The following is a 19967-nucleotide window of genomic DNA, read 5'->3' on the forward strand; positions in this document are numbered from 1 at the left end:
TTGGAATGAAGTTGCGCGTATTACGCGAAGGTCAATCTGGATACATTTGGAACTTCTGTATATACGTTGGAACAGATACAGATTACAGTCAAAATTATCCTAAATATAAGATCACAATTTGCATCGTTCTAGAACTCTGCCGTTATCTGTTTATTACACCAGGCGTTTAGTTTAGTATGCGGATAGTTGGTACACCAGCATAGAACTCGCGAAAAAGCTATGTGTCTTTAAGACAGATATTGTTGGTACTTTGCGACAAAAGGGACTTCATGTTCCTCGAGATATAAAAACATCTTCACTAGAACAGTATCGGTCGGTGTATTGCAAGATATATGAACAAAATAATGCTATTGATGTGTATTGCTCCTTAGTGAAATTTATAATGATTTAATTATGATATTATTATTTATAATAATTTACGATGGAAATAGAGAAACGAGGCGTTAGAGTGAGGAAACCGACGAGAAAGTGGGTGACGTGGAGAAAAGCGATGGAATAATTACATCATATACACTTACAAGAAAAATACAAGTAAAAGGAAGTATTATAAGAAAATATTTCTCCACCTCATAGACGTTATATGTTCGAACTCCTACGTGTTATATTAAAAAAATTAAAATCTTTGCTCGAATTGTGTTGAGGAAATTGTCGAAGAATGTGCAATTTAGCAGGCACAAGCTTTGAATATTGGTGGACCAACTGCAGCTGCTAAAGCTACACATCTCATCGGAAAATATGTCCCCAACTTCATACCAGCTACAATTTCAAAAGCAAATCCATCACGAAGATGCGAAATTCTGCTCAAAAAATGGAATCCGTAAGAGTGTGAGTGAAGTCACGCGTTTGACCTGAGAAATGTCACTTTTTGTGGTATCTTGCTTTGAAAAATACCACACTGAAATCAACTGAAATTCTTCAATTTTGGTCCTTTAATTTTTCTTGTTTATGAATTTTATTTTCTTGTTTATGAATTATATTTAAGTAATAACCTTTTCCAACAATGAATTGTTAATTTTTTATCGAATAAAAATATAATCCTTCCTCGTTTTGCATTACTTTTTTCGTGAAATCTATCATAGGAGCATTTATTTAAAATCGCTTGATTTTACCTCCGCAGTTAACAGGCTAAATAAATAGGACGTTATTCGAAATACGAAAATAAGTAAAGAGCGAAAGATAAAATTTGCCCGTTTAATGCGTCATTTTCAAGAAAATAGAGTTTGAACATGTTTAATTAAGAATCGGCATGGCACATGCATACGATAGATTTTCCAATTTATTTTTCTTGGAAACAAAGCGGCTTGTGAGAAAATGTTATTCTACCTCCTGTAAAATCACCTCCTGTCGATTATTTAGCTCAGAATTAGTTACGTTCCAATATACTTGTGTTTTATTCAATTTTTAAATACCGACTTAAATATTTTGCAAATTCGATTTTCTCGAAACCTAGGCCGAGAATGAAAAAATATTACTCTACATGTTTTTCCTACCTTTCCATAAGAAATTACATTTTATTCGGCCAGATCTTGTATATTTTTCTATAATAATACGCTTAGCTTTATGAACCTTGTATGTGTGTGAAATCAACTGTGAAGAAGATAGAAGTATGTGTGAGTTTCAGAAAATATTGCAAAATCAAGTCCATTTCCGGGTTGTGAAGCCGAAACTTAATAAAGCAACAAGTACATTCAATTTTGCATCACTTAGCAGTGGTGTCATATGGCTACAAAAATTTTGTATCATGGAAATTCATCATTTTTTCAAATTTGTATCATGGAAACTTCTAAAAAGGCAGCTTAAAAATGCTTCGTTCGAAAGTAAGGACACGTGCAAATACTTTTTGTAACCACTGTATTTTAAGTAACCATTGCTATTCCTATGTACTCAATGTATAATGAATTTGTGAAAGCGCACAGAAAACAAAATCGTGACAATCGCGTTAGTATCGTCACTTAAATAATTCCATCAACGCAACGTGAGGCACCTCTAATGAAAAAATACGTATCTCAGTAGCAACGAATGGATTAATTACATGCAAAATCCCGTACAAAGTATGTAAAATACATCGAAGCAATGCTAAAAGTTAAATCTCGCTATATTATAATAATTATAAATCGTCATTATTATAATATTCAGCATAGCCAATTAATACAGTTAAATACGCAGTTCGACGAAAGAAAACAGCCGATTTGCAACTAAAAAGGAAGCAATCCGAGTCTCTAGTATCTTCCACAGCGTCTTAATTTCACGCGACTACTATTAATCGTTATTATTGTCTATATTAAATAATTGAACAAGGAAGGTCCCCATCGTATAATATCCTTCTCAGCGCTGTAATTTCACGTGGTCGAAGATCCACCTCAATTTCTCTCTGAAAACCTTATTCGATGAAAAGATCGTGATAAGCGATACCTTTGGACGTAATTAAAAAGAGCGCGGCTCGCGTAACTGTTCTTCGACGGGAGTGCAGATGTAACAAAAGGAAGAAGAAGCCCTTTCGACGATAGAGCACACGTTTGATTAACCACAGCCGCTTTCTTTCTTCCTTCTTCGTCGTTAAACAGAGAAAAATATAGTGGAAGAGCGGGAGGAGGATGGTGGTCGGTGAAAACTTCCGAATAACATTTTTAAATTGGAAAAGCGATCCAGAGAGACTGGTGCAGTAAGAGGAAACCATCGAGGATGAATATAAAACACTTTGATTCCATTTCCATGGCCAGCTTCTTCTTCTTTGCTACTACCCTCTCACCTTTTTCTCTCGGCCAGTGAATATTCCTCTGGTCGACGAATCGTTCGCGGAGAAATGGAACCTGTGATGCAAAGATCAAGGATTTGGCGAGTTCGTGATACGTTTGGTTCGCTACTCGAACACGAATATCCGACGTTGATTCGTGGGTTATAGACGATGATCATCTGACAAGGCCATTATCGATGCGCGTTTCTTTCGACGTAAGAAGCATCTATATATGACACAAATATTAAATGTATATCTCGTATGCTATACTTTAGCCGGCAGTATATTAGCATAGGACGTAGTAACTTTACAATGATATTTTGTATCATTGCATTCTAATGAGAATACAATTCTTATAGGATGTACAAGGAATACTAATGAATACTATTAATATTTTAATCTCTATTCTGCAGCTGGCTGATTGCATATCCGTCTAATTTCTGCTTGACGTTTAGACTACCCTATATATCTGCTTAATTCCCACCTTATTATCTAGACTGTATATCTACCTAATATATCTTTACTTCATATTCTTGTGTATATTTCAGTCGTAATTTTTCAACATATAATTGTGTAGTATCGTTGAGCTGTGTTTAGCGCTGTAGAGGTCCGCTGCTGGGTACGGCCACTCTTTTCCTCATTTTTTGTACCGTGGAAGAAAAATCGGACCTCCGGTCGCCGGGATTCGAACCCGGGTCCCGAACGTTCGCAACCTAAGGTGCCAACCACTGCGCTATCGTCGTCCGATAATAGTTAGTGTCGAGTGGTGGTATTTACTATCGAGTGCCACCACAGGCCCTCCTTTCCACGATACTACAGTTGTGTTAATGGCTATAACATTTATATTCTAAAATAAGTAATTATCCTCAACTTTTACTCTTCGTTACTTTTCATTGGCAATATACATAATTCTTCCGCAACATCTCTCCTCAGTACCTTGGAAATACTACAACTTATATCATATATACCATATATACGTGTTCTTAATAATGTTAGATTAATACAACTTTAACACAGCTGCTAGTCCTTAATGGATTAACAAACCACTACACTATAATATGCTATAACATACAAAGGTTATAACGAGTCATATAGCGTGAAGAATCATGTACAGAAACGAGGATTTCCAGGAAAGTTCATGATCGAGAGCATGGATTCGTGGATCACTGTCTAACATTGGTATACGTCTGATAAAAAGAGGGACGACTGGCAGGAGTTTTGTTCAAACACACTCGGGGAAACGTGCTTCCACGGCGGCGTTGCACGTGTACGTGCATTCGTAGGACCGGCTACACCTATGCAAATAGGTAGGAATAGTCCGTGACCGGGCTCTTCTGTTCCGCGAAGCCGTGCTGACTCTTTGCAAACAATGTTACCAGGCACGTCGCCGGGACGTAAGTAGCCGGCCCCCATCGTGGATTTCATCTCCTTCGTTCTATCGGCGATAAGCCTTCGTAATTATTCGTGCCACGTTCGCCATTCTTTCTACGAGTGGACAAACTCGTTGCTAGGGCTCCGTACAAATTGCAAATACCTGAGACTTGTGGTATACCATGACCCTTAAGAGACCTCGTGTTGTTAGAAATAACGGACTGCATAGAGGTTATTGTAGGCGGAAATGATGCAGCCAAGTCATCAAACAAAACTTTAAGTAGGATTTCTAATTTATTAATTTACGATTAATATATTTCAACTTTGTCTAGCAACAAAATTATACGTCGTATTAGATACTTCCTGTTATCTAATCCTATCAATGTAACTTGCAAAATTTGTGACTTGTACAATTTCACATTCATATTATTTTAACAATATTAATATTATTAATCGTGTTATTAGTAAAATGAATGGTTCGTGATCTTCCCCTAATAGATATATTTTCCCCATAGATCTATCTGCCATCTGTAATAAGAGATATTTCTCAACTGACGTTATCAACTACCAGTGACACAGCCATCGTTCAATCTGCCATCCCTGCACACCGCAATCTCAAACACTGTCTTCGGCAACAGATGCTACCGTCGCGTCGCTTTGACCAGCCAACGATGACACGGAAAACTGGAAAAAGTTTCCTCGACGTCGCCACAGAAGATCCCTTTAAACAGACTCTGCTGAACGCGATATCATCGTACTGCACCGGTAGAAATCGGAGGAAGAAGAAGCGAGGCAGAGCTTAAGCACTGGAGGGTTAGAGAAGATCGGTGCCGAGGGCGAACGTTGCACGGTCGAGTGAAATAATTTCCTGGTGTCCTCCGCAGCCACGAAAGAGGAAGAACGGAAGCGAACTGGTCTTTCACAAAGTTTCTTGGACACTCGAAGAAGCTTCTACTGTGAGAAACTGGCTGGATAATGGTCCCCGGGGTTAGACGAAGGAGAGACCAAGTGATCCTTCGGGGGATAAAGGGTGTACCGCGCGCGTACACACAAAAGGAACGTTCTTCCATTTCGCGTGTGTACGACCCGGTACAAAGCGTATCCTACCTAACATTCGAGGAGTCCTCCCTGGAAAGACCAAATCTACGTCGCATCCTCCTTTTGCGAGTAATCGTCTCTCCGTGTAAGTATATTATCCCGTTTTAATGATATACATATAGTACTTACATACGAGTATGTAAGTCGAGTTAGGAATATGCAGAACAAATTTAATAATATCATTGGAAAAACGCACACTGCCGACTATGAATATAATTCGATGCTTTCTGAGTAGTGCGGAGTAAATATTTCTCATTTGCTTTTATTGCTCTTAGTTACTTTATTGTAAATTTCTGAATTTATTTATATCATAGGTATTTTATAATGGAAAAGACTAAATAAAGTAAAATTCGTTAAAGCTTTTCGATAAGAGTAAGGAGAATATCCTGTGTAATACTTACGGTGTATGTGTAGCATAAGTAATAGTATATTGATGGAATTATTTCAATATTTTCGTATTTCTTGCAAAAAATAATGTATTAACATTTATGTTACTGCTCATTCACTTACTGGGCTCGCAGAATATGATTGTTAGACTGCGGATGTTTTTGTTTGAACTAAGTGTAATGTTGCATATAACGAATGCGATATTTTTAATATTTTACATACTTTTGCATATGCATTTCGTATATTTTAATTTCTCATACATGCACATAATATCGACAATCTCAATACGATTAACTTAATTGTTATTATAAATTATTATAAATGTACATTAATTAGTCTCAAAGTGAAATTATAGTCAATCAGAGTCAAAGTTATCTCGGTACAAAAATATAACGTGTAAAATATTTTAGGAGAAAAGTAAGAAAAATTGAACGTATTATATCCATTTATCTATATGTTTATGATTTGATATTAATTAAAATTCAAAAAAACCAATTTCGATAATTCAAATTCAAAACTCAGGGTCAGAATCTCGTGTAGATGTACAAGACGGTATCATCGTGGAAGACCCTCTCGAAAAGCGACTAGGAAGAGAGCGAGAGTGCATGAACCCTCTCTTGGCAACCTCAGGATCTTCGACCTAGCAAGAATACAGGAGACCATCGAACCAACCAACAAACCAGTCGAGAATCCCCCGCGGTGGTAGGCACTGGCCCGAGAAATTCAATTACGGCTAAACTTCTCGACTGAAGACGCGCCTCGTCTGTACACACTACTGTAAGCACTCTGTTTCGAAGATCGAAGCAGGAGGAGATATCCTGTGTGTATTACTCGTGCGACCCTTCTCCACCTTTCACAGAGGGATGAGAGACCTCCTGTGTGTCGACCAAGTCTAAGGACGGAGGCGTAGGTGTAATTGAAACCGAGCGAAATCGAAGTTTCCATCTCCATGATTTTAAGATCCTCGCGAAAGTCGAAAGAGACAGGAAAAACGATTGTGAAAAGCATTGAAAGGTGATTTCTTGTCTATTGGAAAAAATTCTAGAAAACAGCTATATTATTTTCTGTATTTTACGTATTTGTTATTAACAGATTATGGATGTTTGTGGATTTTATTGGAAATTCAATATAGAAAAATGAATAGAATGAATTATTTTCTGTATTTTACATATTTGTTATTAACAGATTATGGATGTTTGTGGATTTTATTGGAAACTCAATATAGAAAAATGAATAGAATGTAGAGAAATATGCAGAGATCTATAATCTATTCCATTAGTTCTAGTGTATTAGGTTGTTACTATATTCTATATTTAGTATAAAAATATCAGAAAAGATGTATATTCCTAGTGATAATACCATTGTCCAAAGTTTCCTACTAATCCCAATGCTCTTAAAGCTGTAGAAGCTCAAGAGGCGAGATTCTCAAATTTCCTAAACCCTAGATTACAAAAACAGAAGACTCAGACAACCAACGTCACTTACTCTTTATGCTCTTGTAACCAATGGCTATTCCGACAATTCCGCAAACTGCGATAAGAGCAGCAAAAATATGACACGCGACCAAGAGTAGAACGTGCGTGAGAGTACGAGAGAAAGAGGAAGAAAGGAAGAAAGAGAGAGAGAGAAAGAGAGAAAGAGATAGAGCGCATGCGTTTAGCACAGTTGAGTTGCGTACGAGTGCCCATTAGGAACGTGCGTGAACATACGCGACTAAATAGGGCAAGTGGCCAGAGACCATAATGTTAAGTAAATAATGGCCAAACTCCTGGCCCCTTATTATACCACTCAAAGCTTAAAGTCTCGTATACTCGTTAGTGGCGGCTTTTTTTCCTTTTCCTTCTCCCACTCTCTTTCCCTTCCTTCTCTTCTTCTCATCTTTTTTTAATTCTCTGCGCACACGACCCTTCGCTCCTTCCTCGAGACTTCATTCTTTGCTTGCTAGGCTCATTCTCACCCTCCGTGAAGTGCATACGCGTGTGCTGTTCACCTTCCCATCAGAACGAAAAGTGCGTGCCACTCTTGATTTACGTGAGGCTGGCCAACGCGTCGCGCGCGCGATTTCGACGATGACCCACCTGTTTGGTCTCAATGATCGCTGGTATTATGCGCGGAAAAGGACGAATGAATGTGTCAAGTATTTAGATGTTGATAATATTGCAAATATTTGCTGGTATTACCAAACAAATATACCGCGCACATCTTGTATTGTGTATAGAACTGTGCAGAATGTTGTATAGATATCGCACAGAATTCCGTTAATGATCGATTCCTCCATATCGTTATTATTAATATTAAAATACGTAACGCGTGGAATACATACTATACTATACATATTCCCCAGTTGCAATAACTCTAAAATTACATTAATGTGAAATTTTATTAGAGATAGATATCTTTATCGCCAATATCATGTTACGTGTGATTAAAAATGTTATAGCCTTCGATTACAATATTCCGCAAGTCCAAAGCCAAATTCCACGGTTTGTAGCTTCAGCATACTCAACGTAATTAACATATCTTTCCAATTACAATAATCCCAAGGTAAAATTCCACTCGTTTATAATATTATTAGCAATTGATTCCTAAATATCGCCAATATTAAATTGTGCGTCATGAGAAACCTTACATCCTCCATTCACGACATTCCGCAATTCCAAGTAAAATTGAACTCGCTCGCAAGCTGACTCGCTAAATTGATTCCTTAATGTCGCCATTTTCTATCAAGGTATGTTATACATATGTGTATGTATAACAGGAAACGTTGCATATTTCGAGCACAATATCGGTAATTGCAATTGCAAACTAAAATTTCACTCACCGCCAATTCCACCGGCGATCGACTCCTGTTTCTCGACCTTGGGCTGCCGATACTCGTCTTGGGGGAGTCTTTTCCGCTGTAGGAGACCGCAATCAGGCTGTTGGTGTTGGAGTTGCGTTTGGATATGCGCAGCGGCGGCCGCCGCCGCAGCAGCCGCAGCCGCCGGAATTGCCAGGCCGGCAGGACTCGCTACATGGGCCGGGTGCGGGGGCGGACTGCCAGCTGGAGTGGTAGCACTCGCTGCGCCAGGCAACACGGGTGCGGTGGTGCAGCTGCCCGCATTGTACTGCAATTGCAGGCCCAACTCGCGAGCTTCGCTTTCCTCCTGCGCCTGCTGCCTCCGTAACGCGACCTGCGAATTGTTTCTTTGTCAGTTCAGGAATTGAAATTGCTAGGACAAAGTACGTTTTGATTTCTTTTTCTTTAACCATCAAGTAATGACCATTGGATCATACATCAGAACGCTCAAGTAAGAAATACGAATTAAAATATAGTAATTTAAAATTGAATAAATTAATGTAGACTATTGTGGTTCGTATGTGATCTAATGATATCAGTTGAGAATTAAGTTGAATTATGGATAATCATTCTTGAGTGTAGAACTGAGATGGATATTCGTTGTGGGTGAAATAGGAGAATTTTAGTTTTCATTGGTTCAAATGGCTATTTTTGAGTTTTTGATGGAATTGTATGGTTTATAAATCCTAGTTAGTTTTGGTTATCAGATATCGAAAAGATAAAGGAAAAAGTTATTTGCACCCTTCTACGCAATAAAGCGAGTTTGTCAAGTTATAAATTGTAGGATGAAGATTTCTGTTATAACCGCTTTTATGTACGATTTATAATCGTACATTTAATGGAGGGTAGATCAGTTAACTTGTAGTTTAGAGTAATAACTGTACTATTCTAATGCACTATAAAGCACTAATAATATTAATTTAATGGTAAAAATAGAAAAATCACTTGATGTTCTTACAATATTGACTATCTTAATCTAGTTACAAAGGCAGCGATATGAGTATTAAAATAACCTAACCTATATGAGAGGGTATAAGGATCCTCAATTCAGGATCTCGAGTGGGTTTAATGTTACGATCCAACGAGGATCAAAGTGATCAAACTACGTATTCAAAACATTATCCGTGACTCTTTGAAGAAATATAATGAGACGCTCGTACTTTAATGACTAGGATTAAGAGTATCATTATTTCTAGAGTTCCAATAATGGTATAAGTGTTTAATTTTCTATTCGTGTTCAAAAGCATGTAAAACAGTAAGAGAAGAGTATCACATGTTTTGAAAGACCCTCGTGCCGATCCCAATTGAATTAGTTCACGCTTCCTTGATTGTACACATATATGTATATATTCTTTAATTATTACAATAACAAGTTTATCTATTTATTTTAACACATTATCGAATCATTACTGGGTATAAACCTGTCACTATGTATTTTTTACTAGAGAAACTTTTTTAGCGATATCACTAAAGTATCACTATTTTAGCGATACTTTAGGTAACATTTTTAAATTCAATCGTCAAGTATAGCTAATTTAAAAAGAAAAGATTTTGATCGTAAAGCATCTAAATATAATTTCAACTAATAAGATAATGATTATGTTGCATTTCATATAACTTGCATAAAATGTATAGAATTTAAAATATGATTATATTGTAAAATTTTAAATAAAGTAATTATATGATGTAATATCTGTGTAAAGAACAATGATGTTCGAAATAGATATTTGACCATTTAACGACAAATCATTGAAAAATATATACAATTATTGTTTATTAGTAAAGGATATCTTTTGAAAGAAAATTATTACTTCTTGACAATCAAGGATAACCGTATCACGACGTTTCATTTAACCTCACATTTTTTAGAGCTTCTAGATATGTACCACTATACGAACTCTTCTCATTGATCAAACTTAATACATCACTATTTGTTATCCAAACAAACTATTATTCTCACAGATGTTATCGAAATCGAACAATAATTCGTCTTGTTTGACAAAGATTTTATAACAACAGTTTACCTGGGCAGCCATAACTCGTTGTCTCTCAGCGATCAGTGTACATTTAGCACACACGCAGTCCCGCCAACGACAGTACCGTTTGTGACCCTTCAACGCGGAAACAACGCCGTGATTACGGCATCTCGCACACTTCGGTGTCCTTTGATATCTCTCGGCACTGGCACGAAGGAAGAACGCGGCTGGTAGCACGTGATGTTGTTGCTGCTGTTGCTGGTGTTGCATCAATTGACCAACGTCGACACCAAGACCGACACCCCGCGGTAACGACATTGTTTCAATATATAATGAACAACAATCGAATCAACGTGATCAATGAAAAACGTAAAAAACAAAAAAAAACAAAACCAGTGAATGACCACTGTACGAAAGGGCGATAAAATCAACAAGGATCACGGATCAGTAGGCATCGTCATTAAACTCACAATAGAATAGGCTCGATCACCGAGGACAATCGTTTTGGGCCGAGCATAAAGCCCAGTTCGCACTGACACGCGTCGCTCCCATTCTAACACCCGTCGCGTAAAATCGTTCACTACCGAGTATTTCTCATAACCGATTTATTAACTCACGTAACCGATATTTTTATCAGTACGTATATTTTATCGTTTCCAGGATATGCACACTGTATATGTATACCTCGTATATTTGGCCGCGTCAGTGGCCACACTGAATCATTGGTCGATAAAGGAGGCCCACAGCGTTAAGCGGTACACGGGCTCTTCTTACTTCAACCGAAGAAATCACATTTAACGCTGTTCGGTAGAAACTCTCGAACCGGCACCGTACAGCGAAACGAGGAACGAGAGGACGAGAAAGAGAGAGACGGATGTAATAGAGTGAAAGAAGGAATAAAGACGGAGGAAATGGTGTACCGGTTGGGCGAAGAGAGATAGCTCTAATAGCACGCGCACGCGCCTACACTTCCGAAAGTTCGCCGGCAGAGAAGAGCGGCGGCACCACCGCTCGTACGGGTGTCGGGGTACGAAATGCGGAATCGCCCCGACTCCTCTCGCAGCACTCTCTCTCACTCTCTGGGTATTGTCAACAATTGCAGCATCCCGGGAGAGTCGATTCAGGTAGCGTGGAGAGACAGAGAAGCGGTGGCGGTGATGGTGTCAGCAGCAAAGAGGGAGCTGAAGGCGGACGAATAAGGAGGTGGGGGGCGCGCTCGCGCGGAGGAGGGGAGTAGGGAATATCGAGGGGTGGGAGGGGACTTTTAGAATGTCGCGAGGGGACCAGGAAGCAGTCAAGAGGGCAGAGAAGAACGAAACGAGGGAAAGAGAGAAGAGATGGATAGAGATAGAAACGGAAAGTGTAGAGGAAAAACGTGGAAGAAGGTGGAAAAGTGAAGAGGAGAGGGGTACCGTCCGGGTGGGAATACAGTAATACGAAAAGAAACGAATGAGCACGAAAGAGACCGACGTTAAAGCGAAGTGGAACGTTTAGGAGAGAGATGAATAGGCAAAAGAAGAAAGAAAGAGCGAGAGGGGAAAGAGAGAAGGAATTTACCAGGGAGGGATAGGGCAGAAACTAACAGCCCCTCCACAGTTGCGCGAAATAAAACACTGTGCCACAGTGTTCCACCCCGGGGCTTCGGCCAAACGCAAAGCCGCGCTTAGGCACGGCCACGCCCGCGCATCTACCCGATTGGCCGAACATGCTGTTCCACCAAGATGTTAAGAGTTTATATCTGGCTCGGGGTGAAAGGGGGACATACCTAACCACGTACCCACCTACCTACTCACCCTCGATAAACTATGCGTACAGAAGCGCGTATCAGACGTGTGTATTTTCTATCGTGCTGGTGGAGGCAAAACGGACAAACACATTACTCTTTTATTTAAAACCCGTTCCAACGTAAAATACAATGCGAGCGATGCTCAGACGTTTCTCTCTATGCTCCGCCTTTTGTTTCGTCGGGACTGTTTTTAACCGTGCGCGCCTTCTTCGTCCCTTTCGTGGAAGGAATATATCCTTTCTCTTTCTTTTTTTTATTTTTCTTCTTTTTTTCCTTATTCCTCCACTTCTTTCTTTTTTTAAATCTTTATCTTTCTCTTTTTCCTTTTTTACCTCGATTCGCTCGGTCACGATTGCTCGCGGTTAGTCCATCTCTTTTCGCCTGTTTCTCTTTCCTTTTTTGCTTTTCTTCTCCGTTTCTTTCTTTTTCAGATCCATCGAGTTCCACTCTCTGTAAACCACACGGGCACACAACGTCATAGCGACGAGCCTTTCTTGAATCATATTCTACAATGAGGTTTCAATGGGGGGAAGCCCTATTGTCGTTCACGAATGGCGACCGATTTTATAGTGATCTAATGTACAGATGTTATTTACCTCGCAATGAGAACCGAATAAAAGCATTCTATGTATTAAGCATTCTGCGATTTAGATCCTGTATATCTCTCTGCTTACCTAACCTCTACTCCTGCCTGTCTACAGGCGTTGCGTACAACAATGCACGTTCGGCTCGCGTAACGCTCACAATGGCACTATTACTCTTTTGACTTAGTCATGCGAACGAAAGTAACTATATCGGTGTAGTTTCGAAGAAACCGGTATTTGCATTTCAATAATGATTATTCGTACTTATGGCTGCTTGTGTCACATTACACGTAATAGGTACATACAATATTCAAATTCACATTACATATCATTAGAAGCTATTTAGAATTTTTTTGATATTTTCTTTTTCGTATCATTTTCTTCTAGTTCTTTCAAAAGTATGCAAATAGCACTACGTGTTACACGAAAACCGCGAAACATAGATAAATACCATAAACACATTCTTTATATTCTAACTATACCAATTGTAAGTAAGTATACTGTTCTCATAAGGTAAGTTTTTATAATGTATACAAGTGATCCTAACCTAAAAGTAAACAATGTAACTTTCATCGTAGCGCCTTTATACGCATACGGTCCAGAAATACATAGCAAGAAAAAGAGATGCAATGCAACCTAAAATTTTACTTATTTGTGGCAGCTCGTTACAAAGATATTGTGTTATGATAATTATAAATTATTTAGAAGAAGTAGTTTACGATACGTACCTATAAACTAGTAAGCGCGATAGATATGCATATCTAGTTATTTTATAAATTAATATTTAATATCTATATTTAAGGTCTATTTGATGTATTTTTTTCTTTTTTCAATAATTATATCAACGCGTAGTACAATGTGTTGCATGTAAAACAGTGACATAATGATAAATAGCGTAAAGACATAAACATACGTTTATTTTCAAGTATACGTCATCGTTGGATTGTTGGCAGAATAGAAAATTGATAAAACGAAAGTAATGCGTTTGACCGTGCGCTCTCCAGTGAATGGCACGTTTCAGCGCGGTTACGAACCGATTAATCCATGCTCGTGCATCATTAGTGAGAACGCAATGATGGTTTGAGCAACATTAAAAGCCCGCAACGCGAAACGGTATTCGTCGATGCCGTCGATCTACACCAACACGGACCATTTTTTACTCTGGCATATCAGCCACTCAAAGCGTACGTACGCGCCGATGGATAAATCAATAAACCAATAGCTATGGTAATGCACACCTGCTTTTAAAGTATCAGCCAACCCCTCCTCGTGCACTCCCGTTTACGCGATCCATGCAATTATAAGCCGAGTACACGATTTTCTGCATCCCCGAATTATTACAAATTGCAGCCTAATAAAAACATCCTAAGTATTGATTAATTTCCCTCGCGAATATTAAATGCAGGTACTCGATATTCAACCATATTTAAATGTAGATAATTAACAAATATTTAATAATGCATAGAGATTAAGTAACTCTGAAAGTATATTTATCGAGTTTCAAGAATTTTATTTGTTCAATCGAAATTTGTTATTTAAACATTTTAACAAACTTTATTGATACCTTGAATCTTTTGATAATAGGAAGAATCTAGTATTCTAAGTGTTTTATATCATTTCATTGTGATTTACTGTTTACCTCGGATATACATATTTTTTAAATCTAAGATTGCTTTCTGTACGAAGTATGAGGGAAGAAAACACGGAATCTCGCAAAAGCTTTTAAATTCTCTTTATATTTTAATGTTAAAATCGCCAACTTTTTCCCCTTACTCCCCGTATGAACAAATATATAGAATGGTTGGTAACTAGTAGTACAAGCGGAAAGGGGGTGATTCTACACGAAAAAAGAAGTCGAAAATATAAAATAAAAATTTTTTGTTTGAGGCTTTGTTTTCGAGAAAATCGACTTTGAATCTTCGCTCGGTACGCGTGCGGTACGATATAACGGATCTCACTGTAGATCGTTGTCTCGATGGAAAAATTAAAAAAAAAAATTTTTATTTTATATTTTCGACTTCTTTTTTCGCGTAGAATCACCCCCTTTCCGCTTGTACCACCAGTTACCAACCTTGAAACATATCTAAAATTATGGCAACAAAAAATGAAAAAAATATCAAAAGATACAGTATATAAAGTATACTCTCAGACATCTAGACCAAGAATAACAGCTCCTCTAAGGATTCTCCCACGATTCTTACCCTAGGATCTTAGAATGTTTCCAGATGTAACTGATTTATCGATGGTAGCAGGTATCACGAGTAAGAACGTATTTTGTACACTACCCACTGCTCCCTCCGGCTGTTTACACTGGGGAAAACAGCAGATTAAGATCAAAATCGCGTCTGTATCGAGTTACAGTGTTTGCCAACATCACACAGATCAACAAGACGAAAGAAACAGCTGATCAAATCGTTTCTGATCGGATAAGGGAGATTAGACCATAGGTCGCTATGTCAAACGAGTAAAGAAGAACAGGTACAAAACCAGGTTGATCTTAATCTCCGATACTTGCGTGGGTGAATTCTCTGCGATCTGTCGACGAGGAAGCCATCAACAAACAAACAAATCGTATTATTTCAATTGCAGCACTATATCTGCGTTAGGTAAAAGAAAGGATTCTATGTTTTTATCAACATTTTTTCACTTTGACAAATTTCAAGCAATTTAAATCGCTCAAATAATTACCGATATATAGTTTTTAGAGTCACAATCTACCTTGCGATACCTCGGATACAACTTTTCACATATGTGAACACATAGGATGAACACACACAGGAGGATTTAAAAATACGAGGAAGACAAGGTTTGAACATCTAAATGAAATCCTACCTACTGAAGAGTTAACAAACACGCGTTAGTAGACATTAGACCTGCATCATTTTGCTGGTGAGATGTGAGGACACAATTTCGATTTAAACCTTACACCAGGAAGTCTTAAATTGTAATAACGAAAGAATCTAAAATTCTGAATTCCTACTAAAAAAAAAAACGTAGCCCTCGTGACACGAGAAATACATTAACGACCGATACGATAAAAAGTAGCCACGTTTAAACGACAAGAGCTTAACGTTAAAGACAAAGGCAAGAGAATATCTAGAGAGACGAAGAATCAATAAGAACTTATACCCTCAGCATTCATAGAACCATGGCTGGTGTTTGTATTAAAGATAGGAAAATAGTATATACATATAGAGAGAACGGTGTCAGATGGAGAGCGGCGTATGCAGAGGCATATATTTCGACAGATCCATAGGGCACGGGTGGCATTCACCGCGGCACCGTCGCCGGATGAAGCCTGCGGTCTCGCCGCGATCTACCGCGCCGGTGAAATACCGTATGACTTTTTGACGTGCTTTTAACAGATTGAATTGAAAATGGCTTCCACGGCGCCGATATATCCGCGAGGCCACATCCATACCCTGAAAACGACTGTACGAACGGACGGACGTGAGAGACGAGAGATATATAATCTTTTTCCTTCCCTCTCTCGCTCCCTCCACCACTCTTCCCCTTTTTCTCTCACTTTCACACCTCGCCGCAACTTTTTCTCCTCCCCCTCTTCTATCTCTCTCACTTTCTCCCATTTTCATCTTTCGCGGAAACGGTTTTCCTCGTTTCCCCACCCTTCGCCAGCCTCGAATCCTCCCCTAACGCCACCTCTATTTCTCTCCCTTGAATTTTTGCACATTCGCTGATGCGGCACATTGCAAGCTGCGCCGGCGGAAACGACGACGACGAGGACTGGACCCCGGTCACTCGAATCACGGCTGAACCGGAAGGGAGGAGGAGGAGGTGGAGGCGGAGGCGGAGGGTCGCGTAAAAATAATGTCCTGGCTCATTTTTTAAAACCCCGACCGCAGAGAGAGCGAGAAACATGGGGCCACAGGACTGCAAACGAATCCGAGGTCTGTCGCCCGTGCCAAAGGAAGGAAGAGGATGGTGAAAGGGAAAGAGAGGAAAAAAAATAAACGTGACGGACCGTGGATATAGGCATCGTCGATATTACGGGGCGCAATAGCACACGGGGCCGACCGACGCCGGATGAAACGGTCAAAGCTAAAAAGCTCTCTCCGCCGAAACGGGCTATATATTATCTGCAACCCTTCAAACACAGAACACACCGAGATCCATACATAACCCATATGCGTGCACGTTTCTCTACGTGCCGTTTCTCTGCCCCAGGAATCGCGCTCGTGCAACCGCGAGTACATCTAACGTCTGTTTCCAATAGACGTTGGTCATGGGAATAATGGTAATGTGGATACTTTACACCCTTTACGATCCTCCACTTGCACTTAATATTGGGTCTTTGATTTTAATCCTCAACTGGTATTGTTGCAGTAAAGTAGAAACTTACTTTTTAGGTATTTTATCTTGTTTAGCATGTTATATTTAGTACAATGAAAATGATTAATCATGAAATATGCAATATTGAATAAAAGTAAAATATATGTACATTTTAATATTAGATATTTTAATGTACATTATTGTGGTCACTTATAAGCCAGATATCCATCAGTAATTTTGATTCAAACAGAAAGACAAGATTGTTTTATTTTCAACTTTCTTGCATTTCTCAGTAATAAAATGTCCAACTAATGAAGTTACCAAACTTTATGCAAACCGTATTATAATATTAGCGCAGGCGCTCCAAAAAATTGTGTCAGATCTTTGCAAACTGAAATATTGCTCCAACTTGTTATAGTTTCCAAGATATACATATCTACGTAGTACGCAATTTCTCCGGAAATCTCCTGTCGATCGATCTATTGCAAACAAAAATTATATAATGTATAAGTTATATGCTTGAAGTTATTTTTCACACTTGTTATCGACTCAAACATTTTTCAGTTAATCACCGATAATAATACATCGTTTATACCTAATGTAATTGAAATGAAAACCAGTTGTTTTTAAGAAAGTCACGTGTACGATAAACGCATGTATCAACGCGCTATGTTTCTAGAGGGTAAAATGGGCGTGGTTAGCAACCCTTAGTGAGACAGTGTCGACCAATACGGCAGCATTACACGATATGGAAACAGTTGCAAACGCAAGCGCCGTTAGGGTTGCTGGTACGAGCTGGTGATAGGTTGATGTGCATGGGTGTTTAATGTATGGGCGCAGACTCGAACATTGGGAACAGTGTTGAAAAGGTTACGCCTGCTGCAGGCTCGCATTCAGATTGGTTACATATTAAATCCATTCAGAGAAAACTTTCACGATATCTATTTTGGTTGTTTGTCTTCTTTCTTTTCATTGTTTCCTTATTTTGAGAATCTGTATAAATTCATTTATTTATTTTGTATATTTATAAAAAATTGAATTAGAATAATGATTTTTAATTTCATTTAGTCAAGTTAAATCAATTCGACTCGCTTGTAATGTTCTCTAAAAGAAAATTTCTGTAGTTGGAGAAATAAATGTAGTATATAAATATATGTAGTAGTAGTAGTCATATAATACATGTAGTAGTGTAATATACATGTAGTAGTATATGTATCGTATTTATTATCTACTTGCGTTCTTTAAAGAACATTCCTCTCGTTAGTTTAATTATACCTTCCCTTACTATTTAATTCGTCTTCTTAAGTAATAAAAAGGAACAGTGGGAAACGTGAATGGGAAAGAAAAATTTCATTTTTCTTTCTTTCGTCCCAGTTCCAATATTATCTACAAGTACAAAATTAAATTAAGTCATATTAATTTTTTTAGTATTTTCAGTGAGAAAAAAATCATCTAATGTTTTCTATTATAAGTTAAGATTGTTATAAACCTAATAGATTACATATATAGCTCCATATCATACATGTTTCAAAGGTTAATGTTACATTATTAATGTAAGAGAGTCGGAACAATAATATCATCTTCCATATCGCAAGTTTCTAGATGCGACAATTCCTCATATTGAAATATTACTCGCAATGGCTCTTTAGAATGATTTTTCAAAACCAACAGCATGGTATTTATAATTTCCGAGGGATTCTTGTAAAAAAATCTATATTCCTTATCCGCATTTGCATGATTGTTATATGCCTCCTCGATAAAGTCACCGTTAGATGTGAAGAATAATATTCTAGGCACATACTTCCCATCTGGTTGAAATTTTTCATCATCTAAAGCTGCATCATATCCCATTTCCGCTTTTATCATCACAAATCTGTAATTCGTTAAAAATATAATTAAATCAACTACAGGGCTGATTATTTTAAGAATATATTTGCTAAAGTATTATAAACACTTATACTATACGATACTAATATATAATAATATATAATAAATATTGTGCAATAAGTATTGTTGTTAGTTTTCATATGCTAGATAAAAATAAAAAATTAGCTGTGTTAACTGACCAATGATAAATTTTCCTATTTATAATTTTTTACAATTGTTCATTTTTCCCTATTAAGTTTTCTATTTTAATTTTTTTTATAAAACTTCGATAATAATAACTTTCATTGTTCCAAACTTAACTAAAAAAGTCGCGTTGCTTACGGGATGAATAAAATTCATATTAATTAATGGTCGACGAAAGATTGTGATTAGTTGTGTAAAAAATATTTGACGCCACTGTAGCGTCATCTAATGGTAGTAAAACTAATATTAACCAGTTCCAGACATGGTTGTAGCACAGGCTTCAGTAATGATGTATATTTATGTTCATACACGTATGTACATATTTCGATACATACCGATCGCTAAGATCCATCAATCGTACGGAGTTAGAAAATTTCTGTTTTAATTTTTGACAAGAAGGGCATTGCATTTTATGGATGAGTAGAAAAATCGGTTTGTTCACGACTTTAGCCTCTTGAAAGCCGTACGTAACAGACCTCCATTTAAATAATCGTTCGAAACTCTTGTCACAATTCGAATCTCCAATATTAAGAAGGTTATTTCCGACTATTTGATTTGCCAAAGCGATTAGATTTATAGTACTGAAGAATTTGATCCATTTGTTCATAACTTTAACTGAAATTTTTCATGATATCGTCAAATAATGTGAATATAACCAAGTTTGAATATCTTTAATGATAAGGTTTCGATATGCATATAATGACTTGTGTGACTTATTTTAGACTGGTTAACTGTATATGTAGAATCCCCATTTAATGTTATAAATCTAGTATAGAATAAAATTACGATAGTTGCGGTTACAATCATAAATATCAAATTTTAGTAAAACAGT

The 19967-nt window shown here is 37.7% G+C and overlaps 2 protein-coding genes across 2 annotated transcripts in view; both read right to left on the reverse strand.

Annotated features, from left to right (window-relative positions):
• The window catches only part of LOC117209044 (doublesex- and mab-3-related transcription factor A2), a 33368-nt gene extending 20423 nt beyond the window's left edge, over window positions 1-12945 (reverse strand). The window contains exons 1-3 of the mRNA XM_033450628.1: window positions 12866-12945; window positions 10454-12641; window positions 8412-8763 (exon numbers count right to left, since the gene is read on the reverse strand). Coding sequence (XP_033306519.1) covers window positions 8412-8763; window positions 10454-10723 — 622 coding nt within the window. The 5' untranslated portion in view covers window positions 10724-12641; window positions 12866-12945. The remainder of the gene's footprint in view (window positions 1-8411; window positions 8764-10453; window positions 12642-12865) is intronic.
• A 5488-nt stretch (window positions 12946-18433) lies between these two features.
• On the reverse strand, window positions 18434-19874 carry LOC117209049 (thioredoxin domain-containing protein 12-like). Its single transcript, XM_033450636.1, has 3 exons — window positions 19471-19874; window positions 18588-18938; window positions 18434-18451 (listed from the first exon to the last, which is right to left on the reverse strand). Exons 1-2 carry the CDS (start codon window positions 19740-19742, stop codon window positions 18614-18616), a joined length of 597 nt encoding a protein of 198 aa, XP_033306527.1. The 5' UTR covers window positions 19743-19874; the 3' UTR covers window positions 18434-18451; window positions 18588-18613.
• Window positions 19875-19967: the final 93 nt, after the last annotated feature.

This window comes from Bombus bifarius, unplaced genomic scaffold (genome assembly GCF_011952205.1).
Source record: "Bombus bifarius isolate JDL3187 unplaced genomic scaffold, Bbif_JDL3187 scf7180000008165, whole genome shotgun sequence".
In the NCBI taxonomy this organism is placed as follows: Eukaryota; Metazoa; Arthropoda; class Insecta; order Hymenoptera; family Apidae; genus Bombus; species Bombus bifarius.